At 61.6% G+C, this 27,115-nt stretch overlaps 1 protein-coding gene across 1 annotated transcript in view; it reads left to right on the top strand.

The window, feature by feature from the left end:
- Nucleotides 1-27,115, top strand: part of SSPO (SCO-spondin) — a 67,336-nt gene that overhangs the window by 24,657 nt on the left and 15,564 nt on the right. The window contains 50 exon segments of the mRNA XM_011966626.1: nt 1,007-1,225; nt 1,310-1,474; nt 2,209-2,388; nt 2,489-2,611; nt 2,737-2,866; nt 2,950-3,075; nt 3,259-3,350; nt 4,604-4,777; nt 5,089-5,253; nt 5,925-6,177; nt 7,422-7,468; nt 7,648-7,818; nt 8,207-8,338; nt 8,555-8,700; nt 10,647-10,741; nt 11,391-11,443; nt 11,637-11,843; nt 11,992-12,162; nt 12,287-12,366; nt 13,356-13,525; nt 14,081-14,127; nt 14,219-14,410; nt 14,530-14,700; nt 14,931-15,131; nt 15,462-15,558; nt 15,662-15,861; nt 16,146-16,312; nt 17,408-17,538; nt 17,663-17,886; nt 18,218-18,259; nt 18,409-18,564; nt 19,085-19,294; nt 19,494-19,661; nt 20,427-20,558; nt 20,653-20,899; nt 21,169-21,321; nt 21,397-21,443; nt 21,634-21,978; nt 22,290-22,457; nt 23,170-23,300; nt 23,534-23,658; nt 24,084-24,130; nt 24,390-24,668; nt 24,959-25,117; nt 25,269-25,385; nt 25,793-25,931; nt 26,068-26,270; nt 26,442-26,569; nt 26,671-26,813; nt 26,905-26,951. Of these exon segments, the coding sequence (XP_011822016.1) occupies nt 1,007-1,225; nt 1,310-1,474; nt 2,209-2,388; nt 2,489-2,611; nt 2,737-2,866; nt 2,950-3,075; nt 3,259-3,350; nt 4,604-4,777; nt 5,089-5,253; nt 5,925-6,177; nt 7,422-7,468; nt 7,648-7,818; nt 8,207-8,338; nt 8,555-8,700; nt 10,647-10,741; nt 11,391-11,443; nt 11,637-11,843; nt 11,992-12,162; nt 12,287-12,366; nt 13,356-13,525; nt 14,081-14,127; nt 14,219-14,410; nt 14,530-14,700; nt 14,931-15,131; nt 15,462-15,558; nt 15,662-15,861; nt 16,146-16,312; nt 17,408-17,538; nt 17,663-17,886; nt 18,218-18,259; nt 18,409-18,564; nt 19,085-19,294; nt 19,494-19,661; nt 20,427-20,558; nt 20,653-20,899; nt 21,169-21,321; nt 21,397-21,443; nt 21,634-21,978; nt 22,290-22,457; nt 23,170-23,300; nt 23,534-23,658; nt 24,084-24,130; nt 24,390-24,668; nt 24,959-25,117; nt 25,269-25,385; nt 25,793-25,931; nt 26,068-26,270; nt 26,442-26,569; nt 26,671-26,813; nt 26,905-26,951 (7,515 nt within the window).

Genomic DNA, 27,115 nt, shown 5'->3' with positions numbered 1-27,115 from the left:
CCGTCTATCCATGTATTCATCAGCCACCTATCATCCATCTGTCTACTCACAAATCCATCCCTCAATCCATCCACCCATCCAGCCAGCCACCATGCATCTATCTACCCATCCATCCATCTATTCACCCATCCATCCATCCATCCATCCATCCATCCATCCATCCATCCATCCATCCATCTAAATCCACCTACCTACCCCTCTATCCATGTATTCATCAGCCACCCATCCAGTCAGCCACCCATTCGTCCATCTACCCATCCATCCATCAATCCACCCATCCATCCTTCAATTTATCCATCGATACATCAGCCACCCATCCATCCATCCACCTACCCATCTATCCACCCATCCATCCATTCATCCATCCACTTACCCCTCTATCCATTCATCTGTCAGCTACCCATCCATCCACCTATCCATTCATCCATCCATCCATCTGACACCCACCCATGGATCTATCAGCCACCCATCCATCCACCCATGTATTCATCTACCCACCCCTGTATTCATCCATTCATTGGCTACCCATGCATTCACCTACTCACTCATCTACCCATCCATTCATCCACTCACTCATCCGTCCATTCACTCACCTACCCATACACCCATCCATTCATCCATTCACCCACCCATCTATCCACCCATCTTTCCATCTACCCATCCATATATCCTTCCATTCATTTATTCATCCATCCATCCATGCAAAGTAGATCACTATGATCAAAGCTTAGTCTTCCAATCATGACCAAAGAAATCAAATGTTAATCACAAGAATGGCCACCCCAGGGAGTATACATTCAGAAAAAAGGTATCTAAGCATCTAGAATCTCTGTGTGAGAGTTTGTATAGACCAAAGACTCCATGATCTCACCAACACGTCGTGGAAGGAAGCCTGCTCTGGGCATGGGATGCAGGAGGCATTAGTAGGAAGGGGAGGCCAGGGGCTCCGGTCAGCAAGCTCACTTCGGCTCTTGGCCTGAGTTAATGGGCTGAGTGTATCATCCAGCCAGGAATCTACTTACGTGGCTCCCTTCTCTCCCTGCCTTGTGAGCAGCAAGCACTGTGCCCTTCACGGTGCCTACCATGGCCCTGCCTGGGCTTCCAGCCTCAAGGGCCCTCTGTTCCCCAAGCCAGCTGAGCTGTGGCAGCGGGGAGTGTCTGTCTTCTGAGCGGCGCTGTGACCTGCGGCCTGACTGCCAGGACGGCTCGGATGAGGATGGCTGTGGTATGTGCCAGCAAGGGCAGGGGCAGCCCTGAGGGCCCCCTCCTGCATGAGTCCCTCTGAGCCCCAACCCCCATTCCCCTGCAGTGGACTGTGTGCTGGCCCCCTGGTCTGTCTGGAGCAGCTGCAGCCGCAGCTGTGGCCTGGGCCTCACCTTCCAGCGCCAGGAGCTGCTGCGGCCTCCTCTGCCAGGGGGCAGCTGCCCACCTGACCGGTTCCGAAGCCAGTCCTGCTTCGTGCAGGCCTGCCCAGGTAACCCTGCACCCCAGCCTTCCCTCAGGAAAGCCCCTGCTCCCAGAGGGAAGTGGGGAAGCCCCCCATCCAGTCTCCTCAGGAACCTTCAGGTGGGAAACCTGGGGTGGGTTTCCACCTGAGACCCTCCCAGCCAGCCCTGCCCCCCTTTCCTGCCTGAGCCGAGACTCAGGTTCTTGTGTATAGCCTGGAAATAATGGTCATTCCTGCCTCAGAAGGCACTGCAAGGATTAAGGGAGAGGACGTGTGGGGGTGTTTGGAGCCAGGCCTCAGGTGTCAGCCAGCTGTGCCACTTGTCCCTGGGTGCCATGCTGAAGGCCTTGTCGCTCCTTTATTCCATCAATCCAAGGGAGTGGCCCTCACCCACTTCTATGCATGGCAGAGAGGGGCTCCCCATACAGGGGCCTCTTCAGCCCCACCCTGGCTCCTCCCTGGTTGTGATGGCCCTACAGCTGCCATCAGGGCAGCTCTCCCCAGGATTCCCGCAGTCCCAGCCCCTTCCCGGGGAGCAGAGCTTTTGTCCTGGGAGGCACCTAGAGCCCTTTCTCCAGGCACCTGCCACCTAGGGGAGGTTTTCTGGGACAGAAGAGGAGCTGTGGAGTGCCCGGGGCAGGGCCCTTGGCTGCCTTGCTGGCCACTGCCCAGGCTGGGGAAGGAGGGGAGCCCTGGCTCCGGCTACTCTCTCATAGCCTGTGTCTCCTGGGCCCCTCCTGATGGTCTTCCTTCCCCAACAGTGGCTGGGGCATGGGCCATGTGGGAGGCCTGGGGGCCCTGCAGTGTCTCCTGTGGGGGTGGCCATCAGAGTCGCCGGAGAAGCTGTATGGACCCCCCACCCAAGAATAATGGTGCCCCCTGCCCCGGGCCCTCCCAAGAGAGGGTACCCTGCGGCTTGCAGCCCTGCTCAGGTGGCACAGGTAAGGGTGAGCTGGGCTGGGAGCAGGGAGAGAGCACTGTGGGCATGAGGTAGTTGGACCTCTCAGCACTCAGGCTCACCTAGTGCCCATCTTCCACCAGACTGCGAGCTGGGCCGTGTGTATGTGAGTGCTGATCTGTGCCAGAAGGGGCTAGTGCCCCCGTGCCCACCCTCCTGCCTGGATCCCAAGGCTAACAGAAGCTGCAGTGGGCATTGCGTGGAAGGTGAGGCAGACCTGGCCTGCAGGGAGACTGTGGGGTGCCCACCCAGGCCCACCAGCCCCCAGTCTCCAGCTTCCCCTCACTGCTGTGCCCCTTGGGGCTGAGTGCCCTCTTCCACACACACCCAGGATGCCGCTGTCCCCCGGGACTCCTTCTGCATGACACTCGCTGCCTGCCCCTCTCTGAGTGCCCCTGCCTGGTGGGCGAAGAGCTGAAGTGGCCGGGGGTGTCCTTCGTCCTGGCCAACTGCAGCCAATGGTGAGGGCGGCCGCGCCAGGGAGGGCACTGTGCCGGGGTCTCCCCAGCCCTGACCAGTTCCTCAGCCTCTCCCTCCCCTGCAGTGTGTGTGAGAAGGGGGAGTTGCTGTGCCAACCAGGGGGCTGCCCCCTGCCCTGCGGCTGGTCAGCCTGGTCCTCCTGGGCTCCCTGCGACCGCTCCTGTGGCTCTGGAGTGAGGGCCAGGTTCAGGTGTGTGGCAGCGGGTGGGCGGCAGTGTGAGAAGGAATGGTGGGGGCCAGGGAGGCAAGGAGCCAGGCTAGCCCTGAGGGGGCGGTAGGGGGAAGATGGTGGACAGGTGATGAAGGATGAAGAAGGCAGGATTGAGGGCAGGGAGAGAGCAGAGCAGGTGCTGAGGGCTGCCTCTCTCCCCAGGTCTCCCTCCAACCCTCCGGCAGCCTGGGGAGGCGCCCCCTGTGAAGGTGACAGGCAGGAACTGCAGAGCTGCCACACAGAGTGTGGGACAGGTATAGCCGGGAGCCTGGATGCAGGAGCCCCCTCTTCCTCCTCCCAATTCTGTACCCTGGGAACACACAGGATGGGACCCACTGGCCACTCTATGTGGGGGATCGGTAACGCCTCTGCAGTCTGAGAGGCAGCCCTTGAACTGGCCTTGGTGGAGGGGCTTTGATAGGGAGAGGCAGAGACTCCCGCCCAGACTGCCCAGGCGCCAGGAGCAGGCTGGCCTGGGTGGAGCAGGCGACTGCAGAGCTGGGCGAGAGAGGTGAGGCCGAGGGTTTGAGGGAGGCCAGCAGCAGCATTTAGAGGCCAGGTGAAGGTGCCAGATGGTTTCTCTCTTTCCACCCACCGGGTGCCCCTCAGACAGTGCCTGTGTCAATGGAGGTCTCTGCAGAGCAGACCCAGCCTCACTGGTGTGCAGGGCAATGGGATGAGGTGGGCAAGGGGAAAAAGAGGAGTCGGGGAGGGGAGGGGGAAGAGAGGCAGGGCGCATCTGGGGTCTGGGCCAGGATCTTTGCAGTAGGAGGGAAAGAGGGGCCAGTGGGGAGTGGCTGGTGGGACATTGACTGTGTCCACAGGGACTCTTAATTAGTTTCTGGCATAGAAGGATCAGGAAGCGTTGATCTGGGGGAAACATGAGGATTTTTGGTGGTCCTTCCTGCTGAGGTGCTGTCCGAGTCTAGGAGAGAGATGTGGGAATGTAGTCGAGCCCAGGTTCACAGGAGGCACCGTGCCTGGCTCTGAGGGTGAGAAGTGGGGCTGGAGGCCGGGTGCGGTGGCCCACGCCTGTAATTCCGGCACCTTGGGAGGCCAAGGTGGGAGGATTGCTTGAGGCCAGGAGTTCAAGACCAGCCTGGGTAACAGAGAGAGACCCCATCTCTAAAAAATATTAAAAAATAAAAAATGTAGCTGGCCGTGGTGGCGCAGGTCCGTGGTCCCAGCTCCTCGGGAGGCTGAGATGGGAGATCACGTGAGCTTAGGAGGTAGAGGCTGCAGCAAGCGATAAGCATGCCCACTGCACTCCAGCTGACAGGTCCTGTCCTCAACCCCCCAAAACAGAAAAAAGGACTGGAGGGGGGTGGTCCCAGCAAGTGAGCTGAGAAGGGGCAGAGGCTGCACCCTGAGCCCAGAGCAGCCTCCCTCCTTGTGAGCCCTCTTCTGCCCACCTAGTTTCTCAGACCTAACCCAGGCTCCCCGACCCTCCCCAGCCCTGCCAGAAAAGGCCTTTGCACAAATGGCCTGTCCTGTTCACCCTCCGCAGAGGTGCTGGGCTGGACGCCCTGGACTTCCTGGTCCTCCTGCTCCCAGAGCTGCCTTGTCCCCGGAGGGGGCCCTGGCTGGCGCAGTCGTTCCCGACTCTGCCCCAGCCCTGGGGATTCCTCCTGCCCAGGAGAGGCCACCCAGGAGGAGCCCTGCAGCCCCCCTGTATGCCCAGGTACTCCCCCTCAGGCTCAGGTGTGGCTCGGACACTGGGGTGGGATGAGAAGCAAAGAAGAATGCCCCCTTGAGCCGGTTCTAGACACCTGGAGGGGGGGCCAAGGGTTGGAGCAAACCTGGCTGTTGTCCTTAAGCCTCTCCCACCCCAGCCATCACCCAGGAAGCCAGCCTGAGTGGTAGATGTTGGTGGGAGCTAGAGGCTGCAGTTAAGACTCTGCAAGCTACACAGCTCCAGCCCCACAATGCCCTGCCCTGGACTGTCTTTGCCGTGCCGGTGTCTGTGACTCTGGATTGGGCTCTTCCTGGCAGTGCCAAGCATCTGGGGTCTGTGGGCTCCCTGGTCCACTTGCTCAGCCCCCTGTGACGGAGGCATCCAGACACGTGGGCGCAGCTGCTCCAGCTTGGCTCCTGGGGACACCTCGTGCCCAGGACCCCACAGTCAGACCAGGGACTGCAACACGCAGCCCTGCACAGGTACCAGACTCTCTGCCTGTTTTGCAGCGGGCCTCCCTGGCCCAGCTCCTGGGGATTTTGACCTTTTCCCCACCCTCACCTTTGCCCATCACTGTCCTCTGACTCCAGGCCAGGTAATGCCTGGAGCTAACGGAGCCTGGGATTTCCTGTGTCTCTTCTAGCTCCCTGCCTCTCCCACCTGCCTGGGACCAGGTCCCAGCAGCTGTAGCCCCTCAGCCCTTTGCTCTTCTTTGGTGGAGGCAAGCCTCCTTCCCCAGAGAACAGGCTCCCCGAGGGAGTCAGACTGGCCTTCCTCTGGGCAGAACACTCACGGCCAGAATCGTGGGGGAGCAGAGCTCGTACTTTGAAGCCCCTGGCCCCTTCCTTACTCTCTCTCGTCCTCTGAGTGCTCCTTCTATCCCAGATGACTAGAGTCCTTGTGGTCTGTTTTCAAGAATATTTGTATTAAAATGGAGCAAAGCCGTGACTGTGTACTGGTGCCATCTCAGACACTGGAGCAAAGCTGTGAGGGTAGGGGCAGGAGGCGTGGCTTCTTTAGCACACTATTGCCTGGCAGGCTGCCGCCCCATGCCCTGCTTGCAGGTTCCGTTCCGCCCCTCTGCCTCCTTTCCCTTCCCATCCCTTCCCATCCCTCCTGCCCCTGCTGAGACCTGCTTTGTCTTCCTATCCAGCCCAGTGCCCAGAGAACATGGTGTTCCGCTCAGCAGAGCAGTGTCGCCAGGAGGGGGGTCCTTGCCCTCGGCTGTGCCTGACGCACGGCCCTGGGATAGAGTGTTCGGGCTTCTGCGCCCCTGGCTGCACCTGCCCCCCTGGTCTCTTCCTGCACAATGCTAGCTGCCTGCCCCGCAGTCAGTGCCCCTGCCAGCTGCACGGGCAGCTCTATGCACCAGGAGCAATGGCTCGCCTGGATTCCTGCAACAACTGGTGGGTCATAGCATCGGCGCAGGGTGGGAGAGGGGCCGGGGATCTAGGGGTGGGCAGGCTTGGGCTCCCTCCCACAAACACTCCCTGTGGTGGGGTGCTCCGTTCCCCAAACACAACACAGCAGCCACGGGTGCCAGGCAGGGTCCTGGGAATACTAGAGCGAGTGGTCATCCCCATTTGACTTATGGGAAGATTGGGTCTCAGATCGATGGAGCGATTTGTGGTAGAACTAGAGATGGGAGGGTGTCTAACCTCTCATCACAGCTTTCTCTGGTTCTCTTTCCTGAATATAATTTCATACCTGGGATCCACTTGATTTCTGTTCAGAAACATTCAAGTGCCCACCAAGCTGACATCAGGACCTGCCAGCAGAGGGTGCTCAAGCCATTTCCCTCTTTTTTCTTTTTCTTTCACTTCGTTTCTTTTTTTTTTTTTTTTTTTGAGATGGAGTCTTGCTCTGTCGCCCAGGCTGGAGTGCAGTGGTGCGATCTCAGCTCATTGCAACCTCTGCCTCTCAGCTCACTGCAACCTCCACCCCCCGGGTTCAAGCAATTCTCCTGCCTCAGCCTCCCTAGTAGCTGGGATTACAGGCACCTACTGCCATGCCAGGCTAATTTTTGTATTTTCAGTAGAGACAGGGTTTCACCATTTGGCCAGGCTGGTCTCCAACTCCTGACCTCAAGTGATCCACCTGCCTCAGCCTCCCAAAGTGCTCGGATTACAGGCATGAGCCACTGCACCCGGGCCATTCTTCATTTCCCTCTTACTTTTTACTTTATATACCCTGCCCCTCCTTCGATTTCCTCCTCCTTCATTCTTCTTCCCTCCTGTCCTTTCTTTCTCACTTTTTGTCTCTCTGATCTTTTTCTGGGACGTCCAGTATTTGATAAATAGGCTTTAAAACATGTATTGGGGAGAACAGCAAGTGTGGAGAAGTACCCAGTTCTCCCTCCTAGAAGAACTCCAGCTCTCTCTAAATCCCTCCTCCCTGCCCCCGGCCCTCGAGGTCATTTCCCAATAAATACAAATGGATGAGACCTTGGGACAAAGGATAGCACAGAGCTTGGGTGTTGTGGGGCTCACTGAGGGTGCATCGTGAACGTCACAGAGGGCGTGGGCAGCAGGCTTCACACCCCAGACCCTCGGGTTTCTCTTCTGCAGTGGCCTCAGCTGCTTCCCCGGGGGTAAGGGCTGAGTGTGGCCGTGATGGCCAGGTAGAGCCTTACTGCCACCTCTCTCTGCAGCACCTGTGTCTCCGGGGAGATGGCATGCACCTCGGAGCACTGCCCAGGTACCCCCATGCTTGGGGCACAGGAATTGGGCAGTGGTGGGTCCTCAGGGACCATAGGGGAGTTAGGCCCCTTCTGAGATAAACGCCTGGGAGCTTGGTGGTCCCCAGGGAAGTTAGGGTATGAAAAGACTGACCTGGTTTCACACACACTGCCCTCTGCCCCCAACACGCCCTGGCAGTGGCCTGTGGCTGGAGTCCCTGGACCCCGTGGAGTCTCTGTAGCCGCAGCTGCAACGTGGGCATTCGGCGCCGTTTCCGGGCAGGCACTGCACCCCCAGCTGCCTTTGGGGGTGCTGAGTGCCAAGGCCCCACCATGGAGGCTGAATTCTGCAGCCTGCGGCCATGCCGAGGTGAGAGCTAGGACTGAGGTCCTGAGACCTCCTTAAAGAACCTTCCAGAGAGAAGCCAAGAAGACTCCCATCACCCCCCACCCTGAACCTCCAGAGAAGTGCAAGAGACTTCGTTAAGAGATGCCACTAAGAGGTTGTCCCCAGAGACTCCTTGAGGGTCTGTTCCCTAACAGGGCCCCTCCTCAGAGTAGCCCCGGCTTCTCTCTAGAGACCAGCCCAGTTCTAGGCCGAATACTGGAGCCCCTCAAGCAGGTGTGAGGCACCTTAGGTAGGATATGACACTACAGGTGAAGCGGTGGAGGGATGCCAGGGGTGTCTGGGTGGGAGGAGGAGAAGGTGAGGTGGGCACGAGAGGCAGGGCCTGTGGTGACCTGGGTACCACCCCCAGGTCCTGGTGGGGAGTGGGGCCCTTGGTCTCCATGCTCCGTGCCCTGCGGTGGTGGCTACAGGAACCGCACCCGGGGCAGTGGCCTGCACAGCCCCATGGAGTTCTCCACCTGTGGCCTGCAGCCCTGCACAGGTGAGAGCTGCCCTGGGGACCCTCCAGTTCTCATTCTTACCAACCCAGGGCACTGTCAACCCCCTGTCCGCCACCCCAGCACAGCCCTGTCCCTCAGCCGTTGTGCAGCCCCCATGACCACCCCACCCATACCCAGAGCTGGTGCCTCTCCCAGGTTGGGAGCTCAGGGGAGAGCTGAGTGCTCTGGGGCTGGGCTGTCAACTTCTATGTCCCCAGGGCCAGTGCCTGGCATGTGTCCCAGGGGCAAGCAGTGGCTGGACTGTGCCCAGGGCCCTGCCTCCTGTGCAGAGCTCAGCGCTTCAAGAGGAACTAACAAGACCTGCCACCCTGGCTGCCACTGCCCCTCTGGGATGCTCCTGCTGGTGAGTGTCCCCGTGCCTGGCCCCAGCGAGGCCTCCGCACAGCTTGGGGACCATGGGGTGGCAGGGAAGGGACAGGCAGGATCTGGGCAGCGAAGAACAAAGGGTATGGGGCTGGAGACAGGGAGACCCTGCAAGGTTGAGGAAAGGGTACTGAACTCATGGGCCATAACTCAGCTCCGGCAGGAACCAGCAGGGGATCCTGGGCAGGTCTCATCCCTCTCCCATCTCCCTCCCCCTGTCCGCCATCTGTCTTGACTCTCCCCTGTGTGAGCCTCCTGGGGCTGCTGTCACCGAGTGCCTGAGATCCTGGGCAGGTCTCATCCCTCACCCCTCCCTCCCCCTGTCCCCCATCTGTCTTCCCTCTCCCCACCTGTGTGAGCCTCCTGGGGCTGCTGCCACTGAGTGCCATGCACTGCGGGGGGTTCTTGAGCAGCGGCCCCTGATGGTCTCACAGATCCTAGAAGCCCAGGATCATGGTGTTGGTGGGTAGGCTCCTTCTGAGGGCTGCAAGGGAGACTGTTCAAGGCCTCTCTCCTCTTTTGGGAGTTTGCTGGAAATCCTTGGCACTCCTTGGTCTATAGGTGGCCTTCTCCCTGTCTCTTCACGTCATCTTCCCACATTTTCTCTTCTTATAAAGGACACAAGATGCATTAAAACTAGGGCCACCTCAGTGACCTCCTTTTAACCCAATCACCTCTGTACAGACCTCATCTCCAAATAAGCTCCCATTCCCAGCGACTGGGGCTAGGACTTGAACTTGAGGGTTTGGGGGGCCACAATGCAGCCCATGGGCCACCCACCTCTGTTTCTTCACTGGTGAAAAATGGTGATAGGTCTAGAAGGTCTTTGTGAATTGTCCCTGCTCAAGTGCTCTGTGCACTGTGTTATCACCAGTTATTTATCGAGCACCTACTGTATGTTTAGTCTCTGGCTGAGCGGTTCTGTGGGGGAAGGAGTAGTCTCTGCCCTCAAGAAGCATCCAGTCTGGGGAAACCAGACCCAGAGCCCCTAAAATGAAGATGAAGCCATCAGATGGGCAGGAAGTGAGCTTTGCACATTGTGGAGTAGGCTAGGTCAGCCATGGAGGGCTCCCTGTAGGAGGTGGTCCTGACTTGAACATCAGAGATTGGAGGGTGTGGAGAGTAGGGAGGCATGGCAGGCTTCCTGGAGGAGGTGGTCCTGCACTTGAAGATCTGAGATTGGAGAGCAGAGAGGTCGCCACTCTAGTCAGAGGGTGGTGGGAATTGGGGCTAGGAAATGCTGGCTGCATGGTGGGATTGAACAAAGCCGTGGGGTGAGTCATAGGGTGTGGTTAAGGGACATGTTGTAATCATATCTGAGTTCAAATCAGGCTCTTTTACTAGTAGCCCAGCGAGCTTGGGGGTAGTATTCCCGTGCCTCAGTTCGTTCCTTTGTAAATTAGGGTAAAATTACAGCCAGTCATAGGAGTCAGTGAGACGGCGCAGGGAAAGTGCTTCCCAGGCCCTGGCCCGTAAACTTCAGTGCATTCGACTTTGAATCGTGTGCCACAAGACGGCTGTTTATTTTAAATCTGAAGGACTTCTGTCCAGTCTGCCTGTGCACCATGTTTTTCTGTTTTTATTTTGTTGATGAAAGTATGTCTTTTCCTACCATTGCTGTACAAATTGCACAGTTCATGTTTTCATGGCTGACTTCATGGGGATTCGACAGTTCAGTCTCATGTCCTGCAATTTAAGATGGTCTTTTTCTCCTAGAAATTGGAGGGTCCATGCCCCCATGGCCCCCAAGCCAATGGTCCGCATTTGCCTGGCAGGAGGGCAGTGGGGAGAGCTGCATGTCTGTGGAAGGAGGGTGGGTGGCTTTTAAGGGGGAGCTTGAGGATTGCATTCGGGCTCTGACCAGGGGTGGGGAGCCCACGCCCAGCCCATCTGGAGCCAGAAGATGACAGAGGGTTTCGATTCCAGAACAACGTGTGTGTGCCCACCCAGGACTGCCCTTGTGCCCATGAGGGGCACCTCTACCCTCCAGGCAGCACTGTGGTTCGTCCATGTGAAAACTGGTGAGACACCACCCCCACCTCATTATGGCCCTGTGACTTCCGAAGACCCACTGTCCCTCCTCAGAGGCAGGGAATTTGGCTCCAGTTGGGGACACACGGGCCCTCCACCCCCAGCCCCTCGGCACAGTCGTCCAGCCCTCTAAGGCTGCACCTGCCCGTACCCCTCCCTTCCCCTGTCCCCCATCTGTCTTCCCTCTCTCACCCTGTGTGAGCCTCCTGGGGCTACTGCCACCGAGTGCCATGCACTGGGGGGCTTGAGCAGCAGCCCCTGATGGTCTCACAGATCCTGGAAGCCCAGGATCATGGTGTTGGCGGGTAGGCTCCTTCTGAGGGCTGCAAGGGAGACTGTTCAAGGCCTCTCTCCTCTTTTGGGAGTTTGCTGGAAATCCTTGGCACTCCTTGACCTATAGGTGGCCTTCTCCCTGTCTCTTCACGTCATCTTCCCACATTTTCTCTTCTTATAAAGGACACAAGATGCATTAAAACTAGGGCCACCTCAGTGACCTCCTTTTAACCCAATCACCTCTGTACAGACCTCATCTCCAAATAAGCTCCCATTCCTAGGGACTGGGGCTAGGACTTGAACTTGAGGGTTTGGGGGGCCACAATGCAGCCCATGGACCACCTGACCCTCTGCTGCTCCCCACAGCTCCTGTGTCTCTGGGCTCATCGCCAACTGCAGCTCCTGGCCTTGTGTGGAGGGTAAGGAAGCATCCCCACTTCTGACTTGCACCCCAGTTCCCCCATCCCTCGGCTGCAGGAGCGGGCCAGGGCTGAGACTGGGGGAGGAAAGCCATCAGGAGAGGTGGGGAGCAGGGGCACCATGCTCCATCTTCAGCCTGTCCAGCTTGTGCCTATCCCCCTCCTGCCTGCCTGCCTCCTGGGCATCCCCTAGGTGAGCCCACGTGGTCACCCTGGACCCCTTGGAGCCAGTGTTCAGCCTCCTGTGGCCCTGCCCGACGCCATCGGCACCGGTTCTGTGCCAGGTCCCCCAGTGCAGCGCCATCCACCGTGGCTCCGCTGTCCCTGCCAGCCACCCACACACCTCTCTGCCCAGGCCCCGAGGCTGAGGAGGAGCCATGTCTCCTGCCAGGGTGTGATCGTGAGTGCCTGCCTGCCCTGCCCGCCTGGACCCTTCTGCGGAGCCCAGGGTGGTGCCCACTGTGCGCTGTGGATGCTGCTGCCTTGTACCAACTGTCCCCTGGCCCCAGCTAAGCCCTTCCTCACTCCTTCCTGTGCTGTCCCCCCAGGAGCTGGGGGATGGGGTCCATGGGGAACATGGTCCCACTGTAGCCGGAGCTGTGGGGGAGGCCTGCGGAGCCGGACCCGGGCCTGTGACCAGCCCCCACCCCAGGGCCTGGGGGATTACTGCGAGGGGCCACGGGCCCAGGGGGAGGCCTGCCAGGCTCTGCCCTGCCCAGGTACCTGCCAGGGATGGGGGTGGGGATCAGGGACGGAGGAAGGGGAGTTAGAGGAAGCATTCCAGGGAGACAGGTCAGGGTGGATGACCCCACACAGCTCTTAGTCCATCCTGTCTGCCCTCAGTGACCAACTGCACCGCCATTGAAGGGGCAGAGTATAGTCCCTGTGGCCCTCCATGCCCTCGCTCCTGTGATGACCTAGTGGTGAGTCCCAGCTCCCTTGGTACTGCCACCTGACCCAAGGCCCACTTTGCGGGAGGGCAAGGCATGGCTTTGGGCTCATGGCCTATTTTGCTGGGGCCTGGACAGCCCAGCACAGGTGGGCATGGGTGGGGGCTCTGGCTTCAGTTCACAGAGCATGCCAGCCCATCCCAGAGAGACACCAGCCTCGCCCCATAGAGAGCCAGCCTCACCCGACAGCCCTTGTCTATAGATCAGACAATTATGACAGAAATGGCATAAACACGAAGGAAGGGGGAAATCATCTCGAACCTCATGAGCATGTTGGTGTCTAGACCTGCATGTGTGCATGGGTGGGGGAGTGGGTGTCCACTGTGTGCCCACCCAGGCACCCTGGACACAAAGGGAAGCAAACATAGGGTCACCATGGAGCCCACATTTTGGGCTGAGCAAGACGGACATGCAGGGAAGAATGGACACAGTAGGGGCCATGGAGAATGAGGTAGGGCTTCGAGGCCTTGGGTGTGGAGGGGCTAAGGGCGATGGGGACAGGGAGGAGAAAGAGGAGGTCGTTGCAGGCAGTGCCTGCTCCCAGCCGCCCCAGGGCCTCCCAGCTCCTTCCCGAACTGCCCCCTTGCCCAGCCAGCTCCCCAAGTTCTAGAGAGGTCTGGGACATGCCCCAGGTCCCAGGCCATCAGTCCAGGTCACCTGCTGGAATTGGGGTTTTACATTTGGGAACACCTAGCTCCAAATCCCTGCCCCAGGGAGCCAAAGGGAACCTGCTCAGCTGCTCCTCCCTCCCCTCCACCCCCAGGGAGGGGCCAACCCAGAGACTCCAGTGGAAACTGCAAGGCTGGGTCCCCTTCCTGCCTTTCTCATTGGCACCACAAGGTGTACTCTGTGTTTAAAACGTGAGGCCTCTGTCATACTTTCCTCCCCAGCCCCTTGTTCCGTTGTCTTCTCTGCATAGCTTTCCTTTTTCTGCTGATGGCCCCCCACTTACTGTCCCCCAGCACTGCGTGTGGCGCTGCCAGCCTGGCTGCTACTGCCCACCAGGCCAGGTACTGAGTTCCAACGGGGCCATCTGCGTGCAGCCGGGTCACTGCGACTGCCTGGACCTGCTGACCGGGCAGCGGCACCATCCGGGTGCTCAGCTGGCAAGGCCTGACGGCTGCAACCACTGGTAAGGGGCTCCCGCTGTGGCGGGAGGCAGGGATGCCAGCAGGAGTCGCCCCACTTCATCCCATGCTCTTGAGCTCTCCGGAGTCTCCGCGGATGGTCACATTTGCCCCCCACAATCCCTGAGCAGATGTGGGCAGGCACCATGACCTGTGTCTGATAGGCAAGGAAGCTGAAGCTAAGCCTGTGTGTCTGCAGGGGCTGGGCGTGTGCTCAGGGGCAAGAGGGGTCTGGGCAGGAGGAGCCTGGGCAGGAGGAGTGACAGATATGGCATTCACAACCCATCTGACCACACAGTTGGCTCCCGGGTACCTGTAGTCCTTCGTCAAGAGAAGGCATCGGCTGGTGACCCCGAGAGGGCCAACTAAGTGGGACAGGGAGCAGGATGGGGAGGCACTGGAGAGCTGGGAGAACACTGGATGGGGCACTGTCTGGAAGAACACTGAGGATCAATCTTAAGGATGAGGGGAGGGGAGAGGCAGTGGGGGGGTGCAGGGTTAGGGTTTGGGGTGGGACTGAGCTGCTGCCTCTTCCTTCTGTGTCTGCACCCCCTGCCCAGCACCTGCCTGGAGGGGAGGCTGAACTGCACAGACCTGCCCTGCCCAGGTATGTGCCCAGCTTGGAGGGAGGCAAAGAGGGGGGCCTGGGACCGGGGAAGGGACGGGTTGCACCCCAGTGCCCTCCGTTCTCCTCACAGTGCCCGGAGGCTGGTGCCCATGGTCGGAGTGGACACTGTGCTCCCAGCCCTGCAGGGGCCAGACCAGGAGCCGCTCCAGGGCCTGCACCTGCCCCACTCCTCAGCATGGGGGTGCCCCATGCACCGGGGAGACTGGGGAGGCAGGGGCCCAGCATCAGAGCGAGGCCTGCCCCAGCTCTGCCACGTGCCCAGGTGTGATGCCCCACGAGGCCTACGTCCCTCCCGCAAAAGGCCCTAAACCCCTGCTCCAACCCCGCTGACCTGGGGCCTCCTGGGCCTCCTAATGCCGGTGATCTGTCTTCCTGGCACAGTGGACGGAGCCTGGGGCCCATGGGGGCCATGGTCTTCCTGCGACACGTGCTTGGGGCAGTCCCACCGGAGCCGGGCATGCAGCCAGCCCCCCACCCCTGAGGGAGGGAGGCCCTGCCCTGGGAGCCACACGCAGAGTCGCCCTTGCCAGGACAATTCCACCCGGTGCACAGGTCAGGCTTCAGTAAGGTCTGGGAGGGCGCCTCTAAGTCTAGGGGGATGCTGACTCTGGCCTCTGATCTCCACACATATCATGTCACTCTCTCAAGGGACAGTTCCCAGGCCATCAGTCATGGACCTGGTCGAGGCGGTGGGCCCGAGTGGGGGATAGGCATGGCAGGAGGTCTGCAGATCCCTCAGGATGCCCTTCCGTGACCACCCTCTCTGCTTTCTTCCTGCATAGACTGTGGGGGTGGCCAGAGCCTGCACCCCTGTGGGCAGCCCTGCCCCCGCTCCTGCCAGGACCTGTCCCCTGGGAGTGTGTGCCAGCCAGGCTCTGCGGGCTGCCAGCCCAGCTGTGGGTGCCCCTTGGGCCAGCTCTCCCAGGATGGGCTGTGCGTGCCCCTGGCCCGCTGCCGCTGCCAGTACCAGCCTGGAGCCATGGGTGAGTGCCTCCCCTCTCCCCCAGGCCCCAGCACTGCAGTGCCACCTGTCCAGCCCCTGTGCCACTTCCCCGGGGGCCCAGCCTGGGGCTGCAGGACAAAAATGAGCAATTACCAGCTCTCTAGGCCTTTGTGTCCCTCAACCCACCCCACCCCCCACCACCAAACCCAGGGCTGTCTGGTTGGAGCGTCTACCTCCCTTGTTCAGGACATAGGGTGCCATGCGGTAGAGGCAAGAGGGTGGGGAGTAGAAGGCCATGGGGTGGGAGAAAGGATGGATGGGGGGAGCTGAGCTGTCTGGAGCCCCCACCCCCCACTCCTGTGCCCCTCAGGGATCCCTGAGAACCAGAGTCGGTCAGCAGGGTCTAGGTTTAGCTCCTGGGAGAGCCTGGAACCAGGAGAGGTGATCACTGGGCCATGCGACAACTGGTAAGCCAAGAAAAGTGGGGACAGGGAGGCGCGTAGAGCCCAGGAGGGGAGCCCTCAGGGCATGGGGCTAGTCCTGTCTCTGAAGTCCCTCCCTTGTCCCCAGCACCTGTGTGGCAGGCATTCTGCAATGCCAGGAGGTGCCCGGCTGCCCGGACCCTGGGCTGTGGAGCTCTTGGGGCCCTTGGGAAGACTGCAGTGTTTCGTGTGGGGGTGGGGAGCAGCTGCGCTCCCGGCGCTGTGCCCGTCCTCCCTGCCCAGGGCCTGCCCGCCAGAGCCGCACATGCAGCACGCAGGTCTGCAGAGGTGAGCGCCAGCCCGGGACCTAACCCCCCCTCTGACCTTTGAGTCCCATCCTGGCCTTTGACCCTGACTCATGGTTGCCTTTTGGCCTTTCCCTCCTCACTCCCACCTGTCCCCCAGTGCCCTCCTACCATCGATGGACACGTGAAGGAGGACTCAGCCAGACTGTGGGAGCCTGTGGGAGGGGGCAGTGCCTATGGCAGGGGGATGGGCAGGTGAAAGGTGCTCCCTGAGGTGGGCAGTGAGGGCCGGGGCTGGAGCAGGTGCTGATGTGTCTGCTGCCTCAGAGGCAGGTTGCCCGGCTGGCCGCCTGTACCGCGAGTGCCAGCCCGGCGAGGGATGCCCCTTCTCCTGCACCCACATCACGCAGCAGGTGGGCTGCTCCTCTGAGGGCTGCGAGGAGGGCTGCCACTGCCCCGAGGGCACCTTCCAGCACCGCCTGGCCTGTGTGCAGGTCAGAACCTGTCCACCCCACAACCTGTCCACAACTCCTTGCCCTCCCTGCCCTTCCTTTACCTGTCCCCTCTGTCATGTCTGTCACTTTTGCAGACCCTGTCACCCCTGGGCAGGCCCCTAAGCAGAATACAGGCTGGTGAGGCCACCTGAGGCCTCTGCTGACAGCGTCGGGGGCAGGCAGACTTAGACGCAGACTCCCGGGGTCCCTGGTTCCCCGCGAATGGGGGACACCTGCCGCCTCTGGACTTGCCTGGCCTCTGCTCCTGACCGGCACATCTCCCAACCCCGCCGGGGCTCTCACCCGCCCTGTGTTTCCCGCTGACCCGTCACCCTGGCAGGGAGGGGCAGTTTCCTGCCAGGTTCTCATGTCCCCCAACCTCACTGGCCCAGCCTCACCTTCCTGTCCTCCACTGTGGGGCATGGGTCTTCACCACTTTTCTCTTGCCTATCACACACTTGTGGGAACAGTGCCCCTCACCTTCACTCCCCTTGGCCCCAGCTGGTCCCCCGCTGTGCATCCCAGCGGCAGCCGGGGCCAGCTCTGCTCTGCTGAGCCCAGCGGGCACATAGGGATCCCTTTCCTAATCCTAAGGCCGGCTGCCCAGTGGCCACCCCTGAGCCAGAGTTCCAGGATGCCATAGCCAGGAGGGACCAGAGCTGCTACTTACCTGGTCTCACCTCCTAGACCTAGAGATGGTGACAGTGAGACCCAGAGAGGGGAGGGGACACACCAAGGTCACACACAGCAGCAGAGCCAGACCCAAACCTAACATCCCGATTCCTGGCTGAGGCTCTTTCTGCCCCCCCACCACATCTGAGTCTGTGAGGGCCTGTGTTGGTGCCTCCTTGTGTCCTGCTGGGCACTCTGTGTGGGGAAGCCAGCTCAGGCCAAGCCCAGGCCATGCCCCTCTCATGGTGTGCTCATTTCCCTGACGTGGGTGAACAGCCCCTGCTCCTGGAAATGCTTTCCTGGAGCCTGAAGCCCTCTTCTGGGTCCTCACACTGACCCTCCCCAAGTCTCTCCAGGGGATGTGCCCAGCCCTGGGTGGGTGGCCTATGCTGTAATGCTGTCTGCTCTGCCCCACTTCCCCAGGAGTGCCCTTGTGTGCTGACAGCCTGGCTACTGCAGGAGCTGGGAGCCGCCAGAGCTGGCCCTGGTCAGTCCCTCGGGCCTGGAGATGAGCTTGGCTCGGGTCAGACACTTCATACAAGCTGCGGCAACTGGTGAGGGGGATGGTGAGGGTCAAGGAGATTTTCAGTGGAGGGAGGGGTTAGAGGGTAAGAGACCAGGAACCCCAGTCTGCCCTCTGACCCCACCTGGGCTGGATTAACCTGGCTCTTCCCCCAGCTCCTGTGCACATGGGACGCTGTCTTGCTCCCTGGAGGACTGCTTCGAGGCCGGTGGTGGTTTCGGTCCCTGGAGCCCGTGGGGCCCATGCTCCCGCTCCTGTGGTGGGCTGGGCACCCGCACCCGCAGCCGCCAGTGTGTGCTCCCCATGCCCGTCCCCAGTGGTCAGGGCTGCCGTGGGCCCCGCCAGGGCCTTGAGTACTGCCCCAGCCCAGACTGCCCTGGTAAGGACAACAGGAAGGTGGTGGGCAGGGCTAGGGTCAGGATGGCACTGGACAAACATCTAGGAGGTCTTCTTGGAGGAGGCAGTATCTGAGGGGTTTTGAGGGAGGGAGGGAACTTTGACCAGTATTGGAAGGAAAGGAACGGCTTGAGCAAAGGCCTTGATCCTGCAGTGAAGTGCTGTGCTTGGGGCCTGGGTGTCCACAGGAGCTCAAGCTGAGGAGGGCTGGACTAGATAGCTGTGAGCCCACAGTGCCAGCTGCCAGCCTTAGGCGGGGTCCTGGTGCACTGTGGGTACAAAAACATTTCTGAGTGGGGTTTCCTTTGGCACAGGGGCTGAAGGGTCCACGGTGGAGCCAGTGACAGGCCTTCCAGGTAGCTCCAGACTCCCTGCACCTCTGCCTCATGGCCTCCCTGTGGGAAGAGCAAGCCCAGGGACCCTTTCCCCCTCCCCTGCTTCCTGGAGAGGCTGAAGCTCAGGGCCGACTCATCCCAGGAGGCGCCCTCCCCACTCCCTCCCCCAGGTGGCTGGGGCCCGTGGTCCTCCTGGTCCCCCTGCTCCAGAAGCTGCACAGACCCTGCTCGCCCTGCATGGCGCAGCCGCACCCGCCTCTGCCTGGCTAACTGCACCATGGGTGACCCATTACAGGAGCGCCCCTGCAACCTGCCCTCGTGCACAGGTGCACCTTCCAGCCTCAACCTCTGACCCCAGCCACCACCCTCAGACAACTCATTGTAACCCCCAAGTTCCAACATCTAATACCTCTCAAGTAATCATTGGTTTCTAGTGTTGACATCTCATTTCAAATCAGTGGCTGACTCCGGGCTCTGGGTCCTCTTTGCCAACCTCAGCAGCTGCTGGGGAGCCCAACTTCCAGCACATCCCTTGTTCTCTTGTGTGTGTGCTGAACTCTCCAGCCACCCAAAGGTCCCACCCAAATCCCTCTGCAGCCCTGTGAGTCTGGGATTACTGTCCCCGATGAGAAAAGGGGATACTGAGGCCCAGTTGTCAAAGCCGCACAGTAGTCAATGTCAGATCCAGACGGAGAGCCCAGAGCTCTGGACGAGGCTGGCCTGGGTGGTAGAGTTCTACCCTTAAGCCTGGGTGGTGGAGTTCTATCCTTAAGCTGGGAGCAGAGGGGAAAGGCTGGGCAGGTGTCGTGCAGCCGGGACTGGCTCCAGCTCCGCTTTGTGTCACAGAGCTGCCCCTGTGCCCTGGCCCTGGCTGTGGGGCTGGGAACTGTTCCTGGACCTCCTGGGCCCCGTGGGAACCTTGCTCCCGCAGCTGCGGGGTGGGTCAGCAGCGCCGCCTGCGGGCATACCGTCCCCCTGGGCCCAGCGGGCACTGGTGCCCCGACATCCTTACCGCCTACCAAGAGCGCCGCTTCTGTAACCTGCGAGCCTGCCCAGGTGAGGCAGCTGGGGGAGACCAGGGCGTACCCTAGGCTCTGCCCCTGGAAAGCCCCTGGCATCAGTGCCCCCTCCCAGGCACCCAGCCTACCTGCGTGCACTTCCATCTCTCGCACCAGATCCTGACCCGAGCTCGTGGGAGAGGTGGGGGCCCCTGCCTGAGCCGACCCCTCAGGTGGCCGTTCTCTTTCCCACACAGTGCCCGGGGGCTGGTCACGCTGGAGTCCCTGGTCCTGGTGTGACCGCAGCTGTGGGGGAGGCCAATCCCTGAGAAGCCGCAGCTGCTTGAGCCCCCCACCCAAGAACGGGGGTGCCCCCTGTGCTGGGGAGCGGCACCAGGCCCGGCTCTGCAATCCCACGCCTTGTGGTATGTCAGTGGTGACAGTCCTGTCCCACCCCTATTGGGCTCCACTCTGCATGGGGCCTGGCTGCTACCTCATGGGCCAGTTTGGAAACTGAGCCCTCTGGGTGGATGGCTGGGCCTGGCATTGGGCAAGGATACCCTGAGCGTGTCTGTTGTCTGTGCCAAGGCCCAAAGATCCACCCCGGCCACCCCAACCAACAGGAGCTCCTCCTCTCGGCTTTCCCATCCCCAAGGTGGGAAAGAATCATCCAGTCCTGTCACGATTTTTAGAGGCTTTGACAGTGGCCCTGTCAGGAGCGGGCGTGGCACTTGTGGGTGGTGGATGGAGCCAGTGACTGTAGCTGAACCTGCGCCGCCTCCTGTCACCCCCAAGCTTCAGCTGCTTTAATTGGCCCTCCCCAGCCCACCAGGCCCGTGGCATGGGTTCTCCCAGGGCTCCCCTCCTCTATCCCCACCCACCCTCTGGGGGGACACAGGCTCCAGGTGACACTGTTGGCTTTTGAGACCCACAAATGTAGTCCACCTCCGCAAACGTTTACTGGGTACCAGGGTAGGTGCTGAGAACTCACAGGAGGTGAGAGGCACTCACTGTCTACCTAGAATGTCCCAATCCCAGAGTCTTCCTGAGTCTTCTGTGTTTCAGTGGGCACCAACGTGGGGGATGGGATGGGTCCTGTAGCTTCATGGATGTAGGGAGTCCCCAGCAGGGCAGAGGAAGGGTTTCTGAGCTCTGGGCCCTCCTGACTCTGGGCCCCCCCATCTGCTTAGAGGCCGGCTGCCCAGCAGGCATGGAGGTGGTCACCTGTGCCAACCGCTGCCCCCGCCGCTGCTCAGACCTCCAGGAGGGAATTGTGTGTCAGGACGACCAGGTCTGCCAGAAGGGCTGCCGCTGCCCAAAGGGTAGGTGCTGCCCTGTCCTTCAGGAGTATCAGGGTGGCTGAGTGGGAAGGTGTGGGTGGGGCCAGGGGTGCCAGCTCCAGCCCTTGCCCCACAGGGTCTCTGGAGCAGGATGGCGGCTGCGTGCCAATTGGGCACTGTGACTGCACCGATGCCCAGGGCCACATTTGGGCCCCGGGGAGCCAGCACCAGGATGCCTGCAACAACTGCTCATGCCAAGCTGGGCGGCTCTTCTGCACGGCTGAGCCCTGCCCGCCTCCCACCCATTGTGCCTGGAGCCGCTGGTCGGCCTGGAGTCCCTGCAGCCACTCATGTGGGCCCGGAGGGCAGCAGAGCCGCTTCCGGTATGGGGCTGGCAGGGCTAGAGGTCCCCTCTGCCACCCAGGGCCTCACTCTGCAAGGCACAGTCTCCCTTCTGACAGAGAGTTCCTGGGTCCCGCTCTCACCAGCGACAGCACCACCCCAGACCCTGGGCCAGCTCTGTCCCTGGTTGCCCTGGCTTCTCCTTAGCTGTCTCCATGCCCACTCTGAGGTGTCCCATCAGGGTGTCTCACCAGAAGACAGACAAGTGATGAGGGGCCTGCGCCATCTCTCACCTCCTGGCCCCACCCAGGTCCTCCACGTCGGGCTCGTGGGCCCCAGAGTGTCGGGAGGAACAGTCCCAGAGCCAGCGCTGTCCTCAGCCCTCGTGCCCACCCCTGTGCCTGCAGGGCACTCGCCCCCGCGCCCTGGGGGACAGCTGGCTGCACGGGGAGTGCCAGCAGTGGTGAGTGCAGGGCAGGGAGCGGGGCTGGAGCCGCCCTGCCGGAGAGCAGCGTCCTGAGTCCTGGCTCTTTCCCAGCTCCTGCACCCCGGAGGGTGTGATCTGCGAAGACACGGAGTGTGCAGGTCTGGGCTGCCTCCGGATCCCCGCCTCAGCCATGCTTCTAGCCTCACGCCTTGCCTGCCATGTGCTCTGGGTCTCATTTTCTCCCACCTTACTTAACTGCCACTCCCTGGGCCACCATGCAGGTCCCCACCCAGTCCTCTGGCCTTGGCTCCCTCCACCTCCTCTGACCTCACCTGTGCCCTCCCACAGTGCCTGAGGCCTGGACGCTGTGGTCCTCCTGGTCTGACTGCCCTGTCTCCTGTGGAGGTGGAAACCAGGTCCGAACCCGGGCCTGCAGGGCCGCAGCCCCTCACCATGGGAGCCCACCCTGCCTGGGCCCTGACACCCAGACCCAGCCTTGCGGGCAGCAGCCTTGCCCAGGGCTGCTGGAGGCCTGCTCCTGGGGCCCGTGGGGACCCTGTTCCCGCAGCTGTGGCCTGGGCCTGGCCTCTCGCTCTGGGTCCTGCCCCTGCCTGATAGCCAAGGCGGACCCCACCTGCAATGGCACCTTCCTCCACCTGGACACCCAGGGCTGCTACCCAGGGCCCTGCCCGGGTGAGTGTGCAGGGGAAGTGAAATCACCTCTCCACTTTTCCTAGCTTGGGAGATTCAGAAAATAAATATTTTTCTAGTTCCCGGATGATCCCTTCAAATAAGCCTGCCCTGTCTGTGCCCCCATGTTTTGCTCAGTTCCTTTCGTCTTCCCACCATCTCTTCCCTTGGGGCCCTCCTTGTGGGGTGAGAGGGCGTCCAGCCAGCCCAGCCTTTCAGGCCCCTCTTGCCTGTTTCCTGTGGAGGGTGTCAGCAGGGCTGGGGTGAGAGGGCAGGCAGGGGAGAGGGGGCTGACACACCCCTCTGGTCCCTAGAGGAGTGTGTGTGGAGCAGCTGGAGCAGCTGGACGCACTGCTCTTGCCGGGTGCTGGTGCAGCAGCGCTACCGACACCAGGGCCCGGCGTCCCAAGGGGCCAGGGCAGGCGCCCCCTGCACGCGGCTGGATGGCCACTTCCGGCCTTGCCTTATCGGCAACTGTTCTGGTGAGGCTCCAGGAGCAAGAAAACAGGGAGCTGAGCAGGGCAGCAGCCACCAAGGGTCCCTGTTGGAACTCCCTGCTCCCCTCACAGCCAATGTAATGACCCCAAGACCTCAAAGCGGCTGCCTGCACCTGTGCCTGCACCCATGCCTGCCCTCGAACCCAGCCACTCCCCTGTTCTCCCCAGATACTCCGTCAGAGCTGCACCCCCAATCCCTCACCACAATTTGTCCACCCTGCAGTTGCCAGCCCGCCTGTGACTTTGGCCTGTGTAGCTGCCCTCTAGGAGGGTGTCTTACCTGCCTCCTGCTGTGGCTGCCCTCCTGCCCTCCATCTCTGCCCCTCTGTCTCCCATCTGCCAGTCTCTGGAGCACCTGCCAGGCCCCTCACTCCTGCCAGGCCCCTCCTGCCAGGCCCCTCACTCCTGCCAGGCCCCTCACTCCTGCAGCCCCCTCCTCAGCTGCCTCCTCCAGGCATCTTCCTGGCTCTCCAAGGCCCAACCCATCCTGATCTTCCCTGGAGGTGCCCACAGGAGCTGAGTGGGTGCCAGATGGGGAACACTGGTTTGTTCTGACATGTGGAGGGTGGGCATCTTGTACTCTTGCCAGGTGACCCCAAGGGGCCTCAGTGGAACCATGCAGCATGTTCTCTGGGCTTTGGGAGTGGTGTCTCTGGGCTGTTCCCCCACCAGCCTGCCTCTCCCGCATCTCCCCCAGAGGACAGCTGCACGCCTCCCTTTGAGTTCCATGCCTGCGGCTCCCCCTGTGCTGGGCTCTGTGCCACACACCTGAGCCATCAGCTCTGCCAGGACCTGCCGCCCTGCCAGCCGGGCTGCTACTGCCCCAAGGTGAGAGCTGGGAGCTGGGGCAACTCCCAAGAAAAAGGGGGTCCTCTGCCCACACTCCCACTCCTCCTCCTCTCTGTGATGTCCATGGTGACCCCACCTCCTTCAAACTCCTTGGAACTCGGTGCCTCCTCCCAGCTTGCCGTTCACTCGGCATCATACATGCTGCAGGCAGGGCACGGTGCTGGGTGCTGGGATGACACGATGATCACTGTCCCGTCTCTCCTTCCACCCAGGGGCTGCTGGAGCAGGCTGGGGGCTGCATTCCCCCGGAGCAGTGTAACTGCTGGCATACCTCAGCAGCAGGAGCCAGGATAACCCTGGCCCCTGGGGACCGCCTGCAGCTGGGCTGTAAGGAGTGGTGAGTGATGGGGGAAGGAGTGGGGTGTAAGGAGTGGTGAGTGATGGGGGAAGGAGTGGGGGGTGTAAGGAGTGGTGAGTGATGGGGGAAGGAGTGGGGGGTGTAAGGAGTGGTGAGTGATGGGGGAAGGAGTGGGGTGTAAGGAGTGGTGAGTGATGGGGGAAGGAGTGGGGTGTAAGGAGTGGTGAGTGATGGGGGAAGGGAGACAGAGTGCTGGGGCCAGGGAATAGGGCAGGGAGGCCTGGGGGGCCCAGTCCAGCCTCAGGACACAGAACCATGAGATGCCAGAGTTTGCAGCTCCCTTATCTTGCCCCAAATGTGCCTAGGGCTCAGGTTACCCTTGCATGACCGCTCCCCGCCCTGCCTGGGAGGTCCTGGGCTGGCTCCTGCCTCCCTTAGTCTACCCTGACCACCCCCTCCCGCAGTGAATGCCGGCGTGGGGAGCTGCACTGCACCAGCCAGGGCTGTCAAGGTAACCCTGACCTATGGAGACAACTGTCCCCATTGCTTGGGACTGGGGGGCTTCTGGGATGCAGAACTTTCAGTGCTAAGACGGGGACAGTCCCAGGCAAACAGGGATGGTGGGTCACCCTACCCTGCACCCACACCACCCTCAGCCTTCCTGTTTCCAGCACTTCCTGGTCATGACCCTGAGCCCCGCCTGCCTGTCCCCGGGGTCTCTGGGCTGGGGGGCGGTCACTGGGAAGGGCACCCACACCCTACCCTTCCAGGTCTTCTGCCTCTGAGTGAGTGGTCCGAGTGGTCGCCCTGTGGGCCCTGCCTGCCGCCCAGCGCCCTGGCCCCTGCCTCCAGAACTACCCTAGAGGAGCGCTGGCTCCAGGACCCAACCAGCCTCTCTCCCACCTCGGCCCCGCTGCTGGCTTCAGAGCAGCACCGCCACCGGCTCTGTCTGGATCCTGCGACAGGGAGGCCCTGGACTGGAGCCCCTCACCTCTGCACTGCACCCCTCCGCCAGCAGCGCCTCTGCCCTGACCCTGGAGCCTGCCCTGGTAATGGGGAGAGGCAGAGGCCACAGGACAGGAGGGGCCTGGAGTGCGGGTTGGGGGAACCTTGTGGAAGGGGCTAGGCTATAGAGCGCATTGATCTGCTGCCCGTCCTGCTTGCCTCTAGGGCCTGCAGGATTTGAAGCTGGGGTGGGGTCCGGGCAGCAGCTAGAAAGAGGAGCGGGAGGGCCTAGAGGGCTTTAAGGCCAGCCGGAGCATTTGCAGCAACAAAGCTCAAGGCTTGAGGGGAAGGCTGGAGATGGGCCTGGGTACTGACTCCATTGTGCCTTCCCCAGACTCATGCCAGTGGAGTCTGTGGGGGCCATGGAGCCCCTGCCAGGTGCCTTGCAGTGGGGGGTTCAGGCTACGCTGGAGAGGGACAGAGGCCCCCACTGGAGGAGGCTGCCGGGGGCCATGGGCTCAGACAGAAAGCTGCAACAGAGGGCCCTGCCCAGGTAACTCCCATCCCCGCATCCAGAGGCAGGTCTGGGACAGGAACATCGGAGATCAAACCTGAGGGGAGAGTTGGCTCTACCCCAGAGCCGTGTAGTAGAAGCGGGGAGCCAAAAGTGTCCCCAACACAGACTCCTATCATCTGGTCCTCAGGTGAGAGCTGCGAGGCCCGAAACACTGTATTCACCCTCGACTGTGCCAACCAGTGCCCACGCAGCTGTGCCGACCTCTGGGACCGCGTTCAGTGTCTACAGGGACCCTGCCGCCCAGGTAGCCAGCAGGTCCCACCACCTGGCTGGGAGTTCCCGGAAAGCCTGGGCCTCCCCCAACTGCCTCCTGCTCCCAGAGAGTGTGTGATCTCGGGCAGGGGTGGGGGAAGTTCAGACTGCTGGGTCATGAGTGGCGGGGCAGGAAAGTGGTCACTTTCAGCAGCCAGCTCTGAGTCCTCCAAGGAGTGAGCGTCACTCAGGGCCACTGTTCCATGTGGATGCTCAGGTGGCTGTCAGGGTTACTGGGTGGTGCCCACACAGGCTAGAGCAGCCCTTTCCTGTGCATGGGCAGTGGGAGGTACTGTGGAAACCAGGCTTTGGACTCGATCTGGTTGCCGGGGGAGGATCCACTGGGTAAGCCCTTCCTGAGCACCCAATTTTGTTCGGCCTCTTTACCCACATCCCTAGGCTGCCGCTGTCCCCCTGGCCAGCTGGTTCAGGATGGGCACTGTGTGCCGATCTCCTCTTGCCGCTGTGGCCTCCCTAGTGCCAATGCCTCTTGGGAGCTGGCCCCTGCCCAGGTGGTGCAGCTGGACTGCCAAAACTGGTATGGCTGCAGCCCCGCCAGGGCTAAGGGAGCTTTGGGTGGAGGCACGGGGCAGGTCAGCCTTCGTTGGCATTGCTGGGGAGCAAGGGTTCTGTTCACCCTGACTGGAGCCCTTTGTGCTTACCCCTGTCCACAGCACCTGTGTCAACGGGTCCCTGGTGTGCCCACACCAGGAGTGTCCAGTCCTTGGGCCTTGGTCAGCCTGGAGCAGTTGCTCGGCCCCCTGTGGTGGGGGCACTATGGAGCGACATCGGAGCTGCGAGGGAGGTCCTGGGATGGCACCATGCCAGGCCCAGGACACGGAGCAATGGCAGGAGTGTAACCTGCAGCCCTGCCCTGGTGAGTGCCCTGGGCGGCAGGTGACTGACCCCTCCATTGCTGCCGAGCCCAGGCCCTGCCCCAGCCGTGGGGGGTAGGTGTGGGGAGAGGAGGTCGGACTCAGGGCAGCCCCCTCCCTGGGACTGGAGTTGCTGGGTCCCTCCCATCTCCCTATCTGTGTGCACCCCACAGAGTGCCCCCCTGGCCAGGTGCTTAGCGCCTGTGCCACCTCATGCCCGCGCCTCTGCTGGCATCTGCAGCCTGGTGCCATCTGTGTGCAGGGGCCCTGCCAGCCTGGCTGTGGCTGCCCTGGAGGGCAGGTGGGTATTGGGTGCTGTGTCCTGACTCCCTGTGGGGGAAGCCGGCAGGTGGGGAGGGAAGAGGCGGTGGTCTGAGTGTCACTGAACCTGCCTCGCTGCAGCTGCTGCACAATGGCACGTGCATGCCTCCCGCTGCCTGCCCCTGCACCCAGCATTCTCTGCCCTGGGGCCTCACCCTGACCCTGGAAGAGCAGGCCCAGGAGCTGCCCCCAGGGACTGTGCTCACCCGGAACTGCACCCGCTGGTGAGGGCCTGGCCCTGGGGTGGGGAGCAGGGATGAGGAAGGGTGGGGAGGAGGGCATGGGAGGCATCTGAGTGTGCTTCTGTCTTCCCAGTGTCTGCCATGGTGGAGCCTTCAGCTGTTCCCTTATTGACTGTCAGGGTGAGATGTGGCCGTCCACGCCCTCTGCACCTCCAAAGTCAAGGCCCGGGACTGGCACTGAGGAGGAGAGGAGGGCCCTGCTCACAGCCTAGACAGAGCTTCAAGAAGCCCTCCCCGTCTGTCCACACTGACCTCTCTCTAACCGGAGACCCAGCACCCCCTGC

Source organism: Mandrillus leucophaeus, unplaced genomic scaffold (assembly GCF_000951045.1).
Source record: "Mandrillus leucophaeus isolate KB7577 unplaced genomic scaffold, Mleu.le_1.0 Scaffold767, whole genome shotgun sequence".
NCBI lineage: Eukaryota > Metazoa > Chordata > Mammalia > Primates > Cercopithecidae > Mandrillus > Mandrillus leucophaeus.
This window is presented reverse-complemented; position numbering and strand designations above follow the sequence as displayed.